Here is a 13,784-nt window from a genome sequence, read left to right on the forward strand (position 1 = left end):
GCAAGTGCCCAGGGGCGGAGAGTATGCTGCAAGTGCCCAGTGCTCCCCGCCTTACTTGCTCCTGACTCCTCCCCTCTGTATCGTCCGGCCAGCCCTGTATCCTTGTGGCATCATTCTCGTCTCCATTCATAATCTAGTGCCTGTTCGCTTCACCGCCGAGGCCGGGCATGCGCAGTACATTGCCCACTGTGGGCAGAGTCATACTGATATGCCGTGCACATGCGCCAGTTACGTACACCGGCAGTAAAGCGCACAGGCTCTGCCAAGGTCAGTCATCTACAAAAGATAGCTTTTGAACAAACGGCTATCACTCCTAATCTCATCATACACATTCCTGCTTACCTCTGCTGAGCAAGCATGTGTTCTCAGAAGAAAGAAGTAGGCCTTTGAAAAACTCCTCTGGCCTATCACTCCAAGAAAAAAAAAAAGGACTAGGCAGTTAAAATTTAACTTGCCCGATCCTTATGACCCCCAGTACCTGCCCTATATACACATTAATTGAAAACAGTAGTACAGATAATCTATAACCAGTCTTCCTAGTATACTTGTGTTGTTCTCTACAAGGCTATCAGTTTACTGAGCAAAGTACCCAATGCACAGCTTGCCAAAACTATTCCAGAATAGTAAAAAGGAAGAACAATATACTCAGTGCTGCCCTAAGGCTCACTTACAACCATTGGATGTAAACCACAAAAACAACCTTTTTATTGTCAAATCAATTAAGGGCTAAATAATGATCATCGGCCTATACGGCAGCGTGTTCCAGTTCCTGCCAATATTCTGCAACTTCGCACAGCTATTGAAGAGGAGTGGACCAACATTCCACAGGCCACAATCAACTCTATGCGAAGGAGATGTGTTGCACTGCGTGAGGCAAATTGTGGCCACACCAGTTACTGACTGGTTTTCTGACCCCCCCACCCCGTAAGGAATAACTGTACAAATTTCAGAGTGGCCTTTTATTGTGGGCAGTCTAAGGCACACCTGTGCAATATTCATGCTGTCTAAACAGCACCTTGATATGCGACACCTGTGAGGTGGGATGGATTATCTCGGCAAAGGAGAAGTGCTCACTAACACAGATTTAGGCCTCATACACACGACCGTTTTTTTTTGCGGTCCGCAAAAACGGGTTTCGTAGTTCCGTGATCCGTGTCTGTTTTTTCTTCCGTGGGTCTTCCTTGATTTTTGGAGGATCCACGGACATGAAGGAAAAAGTCGTTTTGGTGTCCGCCTGGCCGTGCGGAGCCAAACGGATCCGTCCTGACTTACAATGCAAGTCAATGGGGACGGATCCGTTTGACGTTGACACAATATGGTGCAATTGCAAACGGATCCGTCCCCCATTGACTTTCAATGTAAAGTCAGGAGTCCCTATTATACCATCGGATCTGAGTTTTCTCCAATCCGATGGTATATTTTAACTTGAAGCGTCCCCATCACCATGGGAACGCCTCTATGTTAAAATATACCATCAGATTTGAGTTATATCGTGAAAACTCAGATCAGACAGTATATTCTAACACAGAGGTGTTCCCATGGTGATGGGGACGCTTCAAGTTAAAATATACTAAGAACTGTGTACATGACTGCCCTCTGCTGCCTGGCAGCACCCGATCTCTTACAGGGGGCTTTGATCCGCACAATTAAGCCCTCAGGTGCCGCATCTGAGGGGTTAATTGTGCATATCATAGCCCCCTGTAAGAGATCAGGTGCTGCCAGGAAGGAGGGGGCAGACCCCCCTCCCTCGCCAGTTTTAAATTCATTGGTGGCCAGTGAGGCTCCCCTCTTCCTCCCCTGTATTTAACTCATTGGTGGCCAGTGCGACCTCCCCTCCCCCCCATCATTGGTGGCAGCGGAGAGTTCCGATCGGAGTCCCAGTTTAATCGCTGGGGCACCGATCGGTTACCATGTAAACCAGGACGTTACTGCAGTCCTAGCTGTCATGGTTACTTAGAAATTTTAGAAGCATTATACTTACCTGCGCTGTCTGTGACCGGCCGGGTGCTCCTCCTACTGATAAGTGACAGGTCTGTGCGGCGCATTGCCTATAGCACAGACCTGTCACTTACCAGTAGGAGGAGCGCCCGGCCGGTCACAGACAGCGCAGGTAAGTATAATGCTTCTAAAATTGCTAAGTAACCATGGCAGCCAGGACTGCAGTAGCGTCCTGGTTTCCATGGTAACCGATCGGAGCCCCAGCGATTAAACTGGGACTCCGATCGGAACTCTCCGCTGCCACCAATGATGGGGGGGGGGGGTCATTTTAATTAGGGGGGGAGGGGGAGGGGAGGCCGCACTGGCCACCAATGAATTAAATACAGGGGAGGGAGGGGGGCCGCACTGGCCACCAATGAGTTAAATACAGGGGAGGGAGGGGGGGCCGCACTGGCCACCAATAAGTTAAATACAGGGGAGGCAGGGGGGTCTGCCCCCACCTGCCTGGCAGCATCTGATCTCTTACAGGGGGCTATGATACGCACAATTAACACCTCAGGTGCGGCACCTGAGGGGTTAATTGTGCGGATCACAGCCCCCTGTAAGAGATCGGGTGCTGCCAGGCTGCAGGGGGCAGTCATGTACACAGTTCTTAGTATATTCTAACTTGAAGCGTCCATCACTATGGGAACGCCTCTGTGTTAGAATATACTGTCGGATCTGAGTTTTCAAGAAGTGAAAACTCAGATCTAAAAAGCTTTTATGCAGACGGATCAGCGGATCCGTCTGTGTGAAAGTAGCCTACGGACACGGATGACAATCTTGTGTGCATCCGTGTTTTTTCACGAACCAATTGACTTGAATGGGTCCGTGAACCGTTGTCCGTCAAAAAAAATAGGACAGGTCCTATTTTTTTGACGGACAGGAAACACGGATCACGGACGAAAAACGGTGCATTTTCCGAGTTTTCAACGGACCCATTGAAAGTCAATGGGTCCGCAGAAAATCACTGAAAACGGAACAACGGACATGGATGCACACAACGGTCGTGTGCATGAGGCCTTAGACAGATTTGTGAACAATATTTGAGAGTGATGGGTCTTTTGTGTATGTAGAAAATGTTTCAGATCTTTTAGTTCTGCTCATGCAAAATGGGAGCAAAATATATATATATATATATATATATATATATATATATATATATATATATATTATACTCACCGGTAATCCGGTTTCCTGGAAGTCTCCATGACAGCACTCACTGAGATTGTGCTTTTTCCTGTCCTATCAGAGGAAGTCAGACAGGTTAACCCCACCCCTTCCCCTCATCGCCAGTGTATTTTAACAGAGACCAGGATAAAGGGTAGAACGCAAAGAAATTTATTAAAAACAAAATAGGACTGTAATATATGTGCTGTAATGGAGACTTCCAGGAAACCGGTGAGTGTAATACTCATTTCCCCAGTCGTCTCCATCACAGCACACACTGAGAACTAACAAAGTGAAAACTCGGGGGGGGGGGGGGGGGGGGGGACTACAGCATCCAGGACCTTGCGTCCAAAGGCCATATCCTCATTGGCAAATACATCAAGTCTATAATGTTTGGTTAAAGTATGGGCCCTCATCCAAGTGGCCGCCCTGCAAATCTGCTCTAGGGGGGCAGAGGCCCTTTCGGCTCAGGAGGTAGACACTGCTCTCACTGAATGGGCTCTGAGAGACGGAGGAAGCTCTTTACCAGAGGCTGTATACGCTTCAGTGATAGCACTCCTTATCTACTGGGATATGGAGCTCTTAGCTGCTTTCCTACCTTTATTAGGGCCAAAAAAACTGCACAAATATAACGAAGAACTGCCCTTCTTACATCTAAGTTATGGAATTTTGCTTCCTGCTCGTTCCTGGGATTGGCACAGAATGAGGGAATGGCAATATCTTGGGACCTGTGAAAGGTGGATACTACCTTTGGGAGGAAATTGGGGTCCAACTTAAAAATTAACTTATCCTCTGAGACCCTAATGAAAGGCTCCTGGATGGATAGCTGCTGAAGCTCGCAAACTCCTAGCAGAAAACAGCCTTAAGAGTAACCCACTTCCTCTCTGGATCTTCCTTCCCTGGCAGGACAGGAAAAAACACTGGCGATGAGGGGAAGGGGTGGGGTTTTTAACCTCTCTGTGCTTTTTCCTGTCCTATCAGAGGAAGTCAATCTCAGTGTGTGCTGTCATGGAGACGACTGGGGGAATATATATATATATATATATATATATATATATATATATATATATATATGCTCGGCATGTGTATGCATTCAATAGAGAGACAGGAGTACGTCGCTGGTAGATGGATTGTCTTACTTGAGAACAATAGGATCAGGCAAGTTATAATCCAGTAGCCTAATCCTTCTTTCCCCAACCTCTACCGTCGGGGAAAGTCAGAATGCACATTAAATAGTCATCCGCTCCCGCTAACATTAGTGGCCATGCACATTATATTTAGGCCTCCTGCACACGAACATGTGGGCCCAGTGGCCGTGCTGCGGGCCGCAATGCATGAACACCGACCGTGGGGCAGCCGCAGCGGATCGCGGACCCATTCACTGTTGTGGGTCCGCGATCCGCCCGTTCAGGAAAAAGATAGGACATGTTCTATCTTTTTGCGGAACGAAAGTACGAGACGAAACCCCACGGAAGCATTCTGTAGTGCTTCCGTAGGGTTCCGTTCCGCATGTCCGGATTTGCAGATGCATTCAAGTCAATGGGTCCGCATCCATGATGCAGAATGAACACAGAATGGTGCCCCGTGTATTGCGGATCCGCATATGCGGTCCGCAATACGGCAACAGGACACCTAAGGTCGTGTGCAACAGGCCTTAGTAAGTTCTGTGCACAGGTCAGCAAAATAATCCATGTGGGAGTTATCAATTTTCAGATAGAAACATAGAATGCGTCGGCAGATAAGAACCATTTGGCCCATCTAGTCTGCCCAATATACTGAATACTATGAATAGCCCCTGGCCCTATCTTATATGAAGAATAGCCTTATGCCTATCCCATGCATGCTTAAACTCCTCCACTGTATTTGCAGCTACCACTTCTGCAGGAAGGCTATTCCATGCATCCACTACTCTCTCAGTAAAGTAATACTTCCTGATATTACTTTTAAACCTTTGCCCCTCTAATTTAAAACTATGTCCTCTTGTAGCAGTTTTTCTTCTTTTAAATATTCTCTCCTCTTTTACCTTGTTGATTCCCTTTATGTATTTAAAAGTTTCTATCATATCCCCTCTGTCTCGTCTTTCTTCCAAACTATACATGTTAAGGTCCTTTAATCTTTCCTGGTAAGTTTTATCCTGCAATCCATGTACTAGTTTAGTAGCTCTTCTCTGAACTCTCTCCAAAGTATCAATATCCTTCTGGAGATATGGTCTCCAGTACTGAGCACAATACTCCAAATGAGGTCTCACTAGTGCTCTGTAGAGCGGCAAGAGCACCTCCCTCTTTCTACTGGTAATGCCTCTCCCTATACACCCAAGCATTCTGCTAGCATTTCCTGCTGCTCTATGACATTGTCTGCCTACCTTTAAGTCTTCTGAAATAATGACCCCTAAATCCCTTTCCTCAGATACTGAGGTTAGGACTGTATCACTGATTTTATATTCTGCTCTTGGGTTTTTACGCCCCAGGTGCATTATCTTGCACTTATCAACATTAAATTTTAGTCACCAGATTTTTGACCATTCCTCTAGTTTTCCTAAGTTCTTTTCCATTTGGTGTATCCCTCCAGGAACATCAACCAGGGTGTTTGTTCAACTTTAGCTGGCCATACCCTAATAGTAGATTCACAGGGAATTTTTTTTTTCAAGCAGGTTTTGAGGCATATTTCCCTTCAAGTTTTCAGCCAAAGCCAGAAGAGAATCCAACAGGGAGTACAAGTCCTCCCTTCATATTTTCGATTCCTTTCAAATCTACTTCTGGCTTTGGCTGAAAAGCCCGCAGGAAAAGCTGCCTCAAAACCTCCAACAAAAAAACTCTACCCTAAAGATTTCGGATGTCTGAGGAGGCCAATTTCATGTCATTTTCTGCTGAGCATCACAGATTTTGTCACATAAACAAACGTAAACAGATGTCACTCAAAGGCAGATATGTAAGGGATCGCTCTATCACAAGGGGTTGCAATCACAGACTTCTCCTCTGACAATGGGGTTCAAGACCAAAAGGTGCTTTATTTTGGCACTTCAGCCCCATCACACACATAAACATCGAAAATAAACACCTGCTCGTCTGGGCTCTACCTAATACACATGTTGTCTCTACCTCACCTATAGAGCGCCGTTCACACACGGGATTAGATCCGGCTTCCTCAGCCATATAAGGTCCAGCAGCCTGCAGGCTGTGACCACACCAGCACCCTTGGGGGGAGATGGTCGAGAAGTCTTCCCGAATCTGACAGTGCGACCCTCTTTCTGTAGGCGTCACTGGGCCCCACAAACTTCGGCTTTACAAAGCCTCATGGCCCCTCAGCCCTCCTGGCTGAGACCACACAGAGCCTCTCAAGCTCCCCTCTCTCTCAGGCTTCCTCAGCCTTTCTCCCTCCCAGTCATACAGAGAGGGTTATTTTATCCCTCCTTGATTACAGCAGCAGGCCTCATCTGCGATCCCCTCCGGCAAAAGACAATACATGTAGTGGAAGGGTGTGGACTGGCAGATCCCACTACCAAACCTATCTCCCAGTCCACATGAAATCCAGCCCAGAACAACATCTAGACAAAACTGTCTCAGCAAACTACACTTTGCTGAAACCACTGCTGCTTTCTGGATTTCAGTTATCTGACCCAGCTGAGGTATCTGGGTGGGATATACACGCCTCCCAGCACTTATACTGTACACATCACCACAAAACAGAAAAGTTGATTTGCCCTGTTGGATGTTTTTTGTCATTATTGGGTGTAGTTGGAATGTCAATTATTCCACATGGGCGATAAGCACCCTGTCAATAGAGGGCCAAACCAGGACACAGATTATGGCAGAGATCAATTTCATGTCAAAATGGCAACCTTCACAAAACAACCATAAACAAGAAGATTTATTTTCGGTAATTTCTTACATATAGTAGTACTAGTACCGGTACCCTGGTTACTAAAGGACAATATAGGCATAACAGTAGATGTTATTAGTAGATGTCATTACTTACTCATACATCCGGTTATCCTGGATGTGCCGATGCAATGATATCTGGTCACTCAGATAAATATTAATAGCATACTTTTCAATGCTTTCCTCCTGCATCTTCTTTTCAGCAGAATTAAGCTGCAGATGAGCTGCCTTTCCCCACTCTCCAGGTGCATTTGGATTTGGGGGAGGTTTAATGTATAGCGGACGGCTTAAGTCCTCTACTTTCTCCTCAGTTGTATGCAAATCTCTCTCCCACCTATTTCTTGTGTGGTCCGCTTTCTCTAAAGAAGAGAAAGAAGACACAGAAAGTTCTACCACCATATAGGTGATCATGAAGAGTCCAACCAATATAAAGGTCTTCACAATAAGTGAGCATTTCCTTAGGCGGATCCTCATGGCATGAGACTTCTGATCTGGCTCAGCACCAGTTCAACTAACACTGCAAGTCTGAAAGAAGAAAGATCATGTTAGAAAATGTTTAATTTATTTACTAATTTATATAGCGCCAACATATTCCACTGTGCTCTACAGACATTGTCATCCTTCACTTTCTACAGTGGGCCTGTTATCCTGCAAATTTGATCCAGAGGAAGGCAAGAAAAACAAAACAAAACACCTCACCAGGTATAAGCCAATCAGAATAACTCCCTGGATCAACGACCCGTCTCTAGAAATCTAATAACTATAACCTGTAATATTATTACACTCGAGAAATACATCCAGGCCCCTCTTGAACTCTTTGTGAAATCACCATCAGCACCTCTTCTTGTACAGAGTTCCAATGTCTCACTGCTCTTACAGTAAAGAATCCTCTTCCATGTTTGTGTAGAAACCTGCTTTCCTCCAGACGCAGAGGATGTCCCCTCATCACGGTAAAAGTCCTGGGGATAAATAGATGATGGGAGAGATCTCTGTACTGACCCCTGATCTATTTAAACATAGTTATTAGATCTCCCCTCAGTCGTCTTTTAAATAACCCTAATTTTGATAATCTTTATGGGTACTGTAGTCCACCGATTCCAGTTATTACTTTAGTTGCCAGAACTGTACGGGTGGTCTGACTAGTGATTTGTAAAGTGGTAGAACTATGTTCTCATCATGGGCATCTATGCCCCTTTTGATGCAGCCCATTATCTTATTGACCTTGGCAGCAGCTGCCTGAAAATGGTTACAGTTTAGTTTGCTGTTCACTAAAATTCGTAAGTCCTTTTCCATGTCAGTGTTACCAAGTGTTTAACCATTTAGTATGTACTGGTGACTTGCATTATTCCTTCCCATGTGCATAACGTTACATTTGTCAGTGTTAAACTTCATCTGCCACTTCTCTGCCCAAGCCTCCAATCTATCCAGATCCATCTGCAGCCATATTCTCTCCTCTTCCATGTTAATTTCTTTACACAGTTTAGTGTCATCTGTAAAAAATTATATTTTACTGTGCAAGCCTTCTACAAGATCATTAATAAATATATTGAAGAGAATAGGGCCCAATACTGACCCCTGAGGTACTCCACTAGTCACAGTGACCCAATCTGAGTGTGTACCGTTAATAACCACCCTCTGTTTTCTATCACTGAGCCAGTTACTTACCCACATACACACATTTTCTCCCAGTCCAATCATTCTCATTTGATATACTAACCTTTTATGTGGTACCGCATCGTATCCTTTGAAAAAGTTAAGATACAGTATATGACATCCATTCACCTTCTCATAGAAACTGATTAGATTAGTTTGACATGACCGATTCCTCATAAACCTGTGCTGATATGGAGTAATACACTTATTTTCATTGAGATACTCCAGGATAGCATCTATTAGAAAACTGTCAGTTTACCCACAACAGACTGGCCTATAGTTTTTGGTCTCTATTTTTAACCCCTTTTTGAATATTGGCACTACATTTGCTAAAGCCAATTCTGTGGAGCAAACCCTGTCAAAACCCTTTAATATCAGAAATAAGGGTCTATCTATTACATTATATAATTCTCTTAGGATACCGGGTTGTATGCCATCTGGATCCAGTGATTTGTCTATTTCGTCTGACATTTTATTTTGTTCAGTAAATACAGTGGAGAAAAAAAAAAAAATTATGTAATAAATTTAATAAAGTCATCGCTCTCTACAACATCACTCTTCACACTTTCAGGCTTAAAATTTTTACCGTTTATATAACTGACGAACATTTTCAAGTTACTGTATTTTTCACCCCATAAGACGCACTCTACCCCCCCCAAAAGTGGGGGGGAAATGGCAGTGCATCTTATGGGGCAAATGCTATAATTTTTACATCGCTAACACTGATACATAACCGGCTGCGATGCTGCACAGCGCAGGGATGTATCAGCGGGGATGGAGGAGGGGCTGGAGGCCGGAGACGTTAAGCCGATGCCCGCTCTGCCTGTTACCGGAGCTTGATTGTAAGGTAGTAAACAGGATAGCGCTGCTTTAAAGTTAAAGTTACTCAAGGTTAAGGATTACTGTTTAGATATGTATACTTCTGTGAGTGGCGGGGCCCGGTTTAAGAGTACAGTGACTGCACTGGGCCCCGCCACTCACAGCAGTATACATATCTAAACAGTAATCCTTAACCTTGAGTAACTTTAACTTTAAAGCAGCGCTATCCTGTTTACTACCTTACAATCAAGCTCCGGTAACAGGCAGAGCGGGCATCGGCTTAACGTTACGAGCCTGCTCCTCCTACTTTATGAATGAAGGAGGCGGAGCAGGCGTGTGACGTGAGTGAGTGACGTTACGCTGCCGGACGCTCTGCCTGCTACGGGAGCTTGATTGTAAGGTAGTAAACAGGATAGCGCTGCTTTAAAGTTAAAGATGCCATTCTCGAGGTTAAGGATTACTGTTTAGATATGAATCCTGCTGTGAGCAGCGGGGCCCGGTGTATTGGGGGACACTGTTATGGGGAAGGGGGGATCTGTGGATGACACATATAGCATAAGATGCTATATAGTGTCATCCACAGATCCCCCTCCCCATAGCATGGTCATCCACAGATCCCCCTCCCCATAACAGTGCCACCCCCGCCCCATAACAGTGCCACCCACAGACCCCCCCCCCCATAACAGTGCCACCCACAGATCCCCCCCCATAACAGTGCCACCCACAGATCCCCCCCATAACAGTGCCACCCACAGATCCCCCCCATAACAGTGCCATCCACAGATCCCCCCCCATAACAGTGCCATCCACAGATCCCCCCCATAACAGTGCCATCCACAGATCGCCCCCCCCATAACAGTGCCATCCACAGATCGTCCCCCCATAACAGTGCCATCCACAGATCCCCCCCATAACAGTGCCATCCACAGATCCCCCCCATAACAGTGCCATCCACAGATCCCCCCCATAACAGTGCCATCCACAGATCCCCCCCCAATAAGTGTCATCCACAGATGCCCCCATAACAGTGTCATCCACAGATGCCCCCATAACAGTGTCATCCACAGATGCCCCCATAACAGTGTCATCCACAGATGCCCCCATAACAGTGTCATCCACAGATGCCCCCATAACAGTGTCATCCACAGATGCCCCCATAACAGTGTCATCCACAGATGCCCCCATAACAGTGTCATCCACAGATGCCCCCATAACAGTGTCATCCACAGATGCCCCCATAACAGTGTCATCCACAGATGCCCCCATAACAGTGTCATCCACAGATGCCCCCATAACAGTGTCATCCACAGATGCCCCCATAACAGTGTCATCCACAGATGCCCCCATAACAGTGTCATCCACAGATGCCCCCATAACAGTGTCATCCACAGATGCCCCCATAACAGTGTCATCCACAGATGCCCCCATAACAGTGTCATCCACAGATGCCCCCATAACAGTGTCATCCACAGATGCCCCCATAACAGTGTCATCCACAGATGCCCCCATAACAGTGTCATCCACAGATGCCCCCATAACAGTGTCATCCACAGATGCCCCCATAACAGTGTCATCCACAGATGCCCCCATAACAGTGTCATCCACAGATGCCCCCATAACAGTGTCATCCACAGATGCCCCCATAACAGTGTCATCCACAGATGCCCCCATAACAGTGTCATCCACAGATGCCCCCATAACAGTGTCATCCACAGATGCCCCCATAACAGTGTCATCCACAGATGACCCCATAACAATGTCATCCACAGATGACCCCATAACAATGTCATCCACAGATGACCCCATAACAATGTCATCCACAGATGACCCCATAACAATGTCATCCACAGATGACCCCATAACAATGTCATCCACAGATGACCCCATAACAATGTCATCCACAGATGACCCCATAACAATGTCATCCACAGATGACCCCATAACAATGTCATCCACAGATGACCCCATAACAATGTCATCCACAGATGACCCCATAACAGTGTCATCCACAGACCACCATTAGTTCAAAACCCAGCAAAAGCACACCTTTTGGTTAAAAATATTTTTTTTCTTATTTTCCTCCTCAAAAACCTAGGTGCGTCTTATGGGCAGGTGAGTCTTATAAGGCGAAAAATACGGTAGTTTTAATCTCTTGGCAATGAGCTTCTCTGTCTCCAGCTTGTCTGCCTTTAATTTATTTTAAAAAAAATTCTATTATGTTTTTTTCCTTATAGTTTTTAGTGCTTCTTCACTACCTTTCTGTTTTAGTAATTTAAAGGGAGTCTTTCACCTATACTGACCATTATAGAACACTAACACCATTATCAGCATTATAGTCCCCATATTGGAATGCTACTTACTGTTTAGCTGTCCATCGCTTATTTTCTTTAAAAAAACACTTTTATTCAATATGCAAATTAGATCTGAAGGTGGCCAGGGGCCTCTCACAATGAAAGTTTAGGATGCTTTTAAAAATATCCCATTTTGTTGGTGCATTTTTTATTTTTAAGGATACTGTACCAGTTAGTGAGACTAATATCCTCTCTACACAGTCAAATTTAGTGTTTTGGAAGTTCAGCATTTTTGTGCCTTTCCTAGAAAAAAAAAAACTCTTTTGAATGACAACTGGAAATGTATAATATTATTCTACTGGTTAATACTAAGTGGAGTATGGCTGTCCCTCTATTTTTATCCTGAACCAGTTAGTAAAAGTAGTTTGTCTTTAGTTATTGACAAGAACCTGTTTCCATTAGTAGATCCACAGGATTCAGTTTCTGTCTATATGTTAGACAGTTTAAGACCTCCATAAACACAACCTCATTACGATTAACTGCCTGATCTTTTTTCTTTAATAGATTTTCTGAGGACTCTGCATGTATTTCTACCCACAGTGACTGCAAATGTTTATTTCCCTCACTTATATCTTACTGGAGTGTGGGCTTTAGACAAGAATTTACATAAAGGCAATCCACTTCCCCTTTCCATTTTTTATGATCCTTTCTAAACAGACTGTAACCCTGTACGTTAACTGCCCAGTCACAGCAATCATCCAGCCATGTCTCAGTTATTCCCACTATGTCATAGTCCTCACACATCACTAATTCCAATTCACTCATTTTACTGGTCAGTCTTCTGGCATTAGTATATAATTAAGGCTACTTTCAAATCTGCATTATTAATTTGGGTTTTGAGATCCGTTCCATTTAATACATCCTAATTGCTCAGTTTTAGCCGAATCCGGTTGTATTAAAATGAAAAAAAAAACAAAAAAAAAACGGATCAGGCGCCCGTTGACTTGCCCATTGTTCTTATGCCTGATCAGGTTTGTTCAGTTTTGATTTAATACAACCGGATCCAGCCAAAGCGGAGCCATCAGGATGTATTAAATGGAAAGGATCCTTTTAAGGGTACTTTCACACTAGCGTTAGAAGAATCCGGCAGGCAGTTCTATTGCCGGAACTGCCTGCCGGATCTGGAAATCCATATGCAAACGGATATCATTTGTTTCCGGATCCGTCTGATAAATGCATTGAAAAACCAGATGCGTCTCTCCGGTGTCATCTGGAAAAACTGATCCGTTATTTCTTTTCCCACATTTTTATGCGCATGCGCAGACGGAAAAAACGGATCCGTCAACGCAGCAATCTCATGAACACTTGGTACCAGATCCGGCATTAATACATTTCAATGGAAATTTATGCCGGATCCGGCTTTCCGGCAAGTGTTCCGGAATTTTAGCCGGAGAAAATACTGCAGCATGCTGCAGTATTTTCTCCGGCCAAATACCGTAAAAGGGACGGAACGGAAGACATCCTGATGCATACTGAACGGATTGCTTTCCATTCAGAATGCATTAGGATAAAACTGATGCGTTTTTTTTTCCGGTATTGAGCCCCTATGACGGAACTCAATACCAGAAAATTTTAATGCTGAATAATTTTAACCTTATTCAGGTTCTGAGATCCTCTGCCGGTAAAATGTCACATTTTGTGTTCAAATGGAGCACATTCAAAGACTAGGGCAACCTGGAAACCTACGGCTGGATGAATCTGAATTGAAACACGCCAAAAATGTTAGCAACTACTTGCAAAACCATTGTTCAATGTTGGGTCAACTGATCACTGTGATGCCTAACCCTTCATAGGAGAATTGCTTCACTTCATTATAACTTGGGTCTAACATAGTAAAGAAACAATTAAGACTTGAGCAGAGAGAACATAAGTACTTGTAATAATGATGTTCACATACACAACATTCACCTGGTCTCAGTCCTAGGCGTTCCTGTGC

General features: G+C 44.7%; 1 protein-coding gene across 1 annotated transcript in view; it reads right to left on the reverse strand.

Moving 5' to 3' along the window:
• Positions 1-13,784, reverse strand: part of LOC121002677 (polypeptide N-acetylgalactosaminyltransferase 4-like) — a 108,994-nt gene that overhangs the window by 62,341 nt on the left and 32,869 nt on the right. Inside the window, exon 2 of the mRNA XM_040434107.1 lies at positions 7,123-7,550. Within this exon, the coding sequence (XP_040290041.1) occupies positions 7,123-7,499 (377 nt within the window). The 5' untranslated portion in view covers positions 7,500-7,550. The remainder of the gene's footprint in view (positions 1-7,122; positions 7,551-13,784) is intronic.

The sequence above is a fragment of the Bufo bufo genome, chromosome 5 (assembly GCF_905171765.1).
Source record: "Bufo bufo chromosome 5, aBufBuf1.1, whole genome shotgun sequence".
NCBI lineage: Eukaryota > Metazoa > Chordata > Amphibia > Anura > Bufonidae > Bufo > Bufo bufo.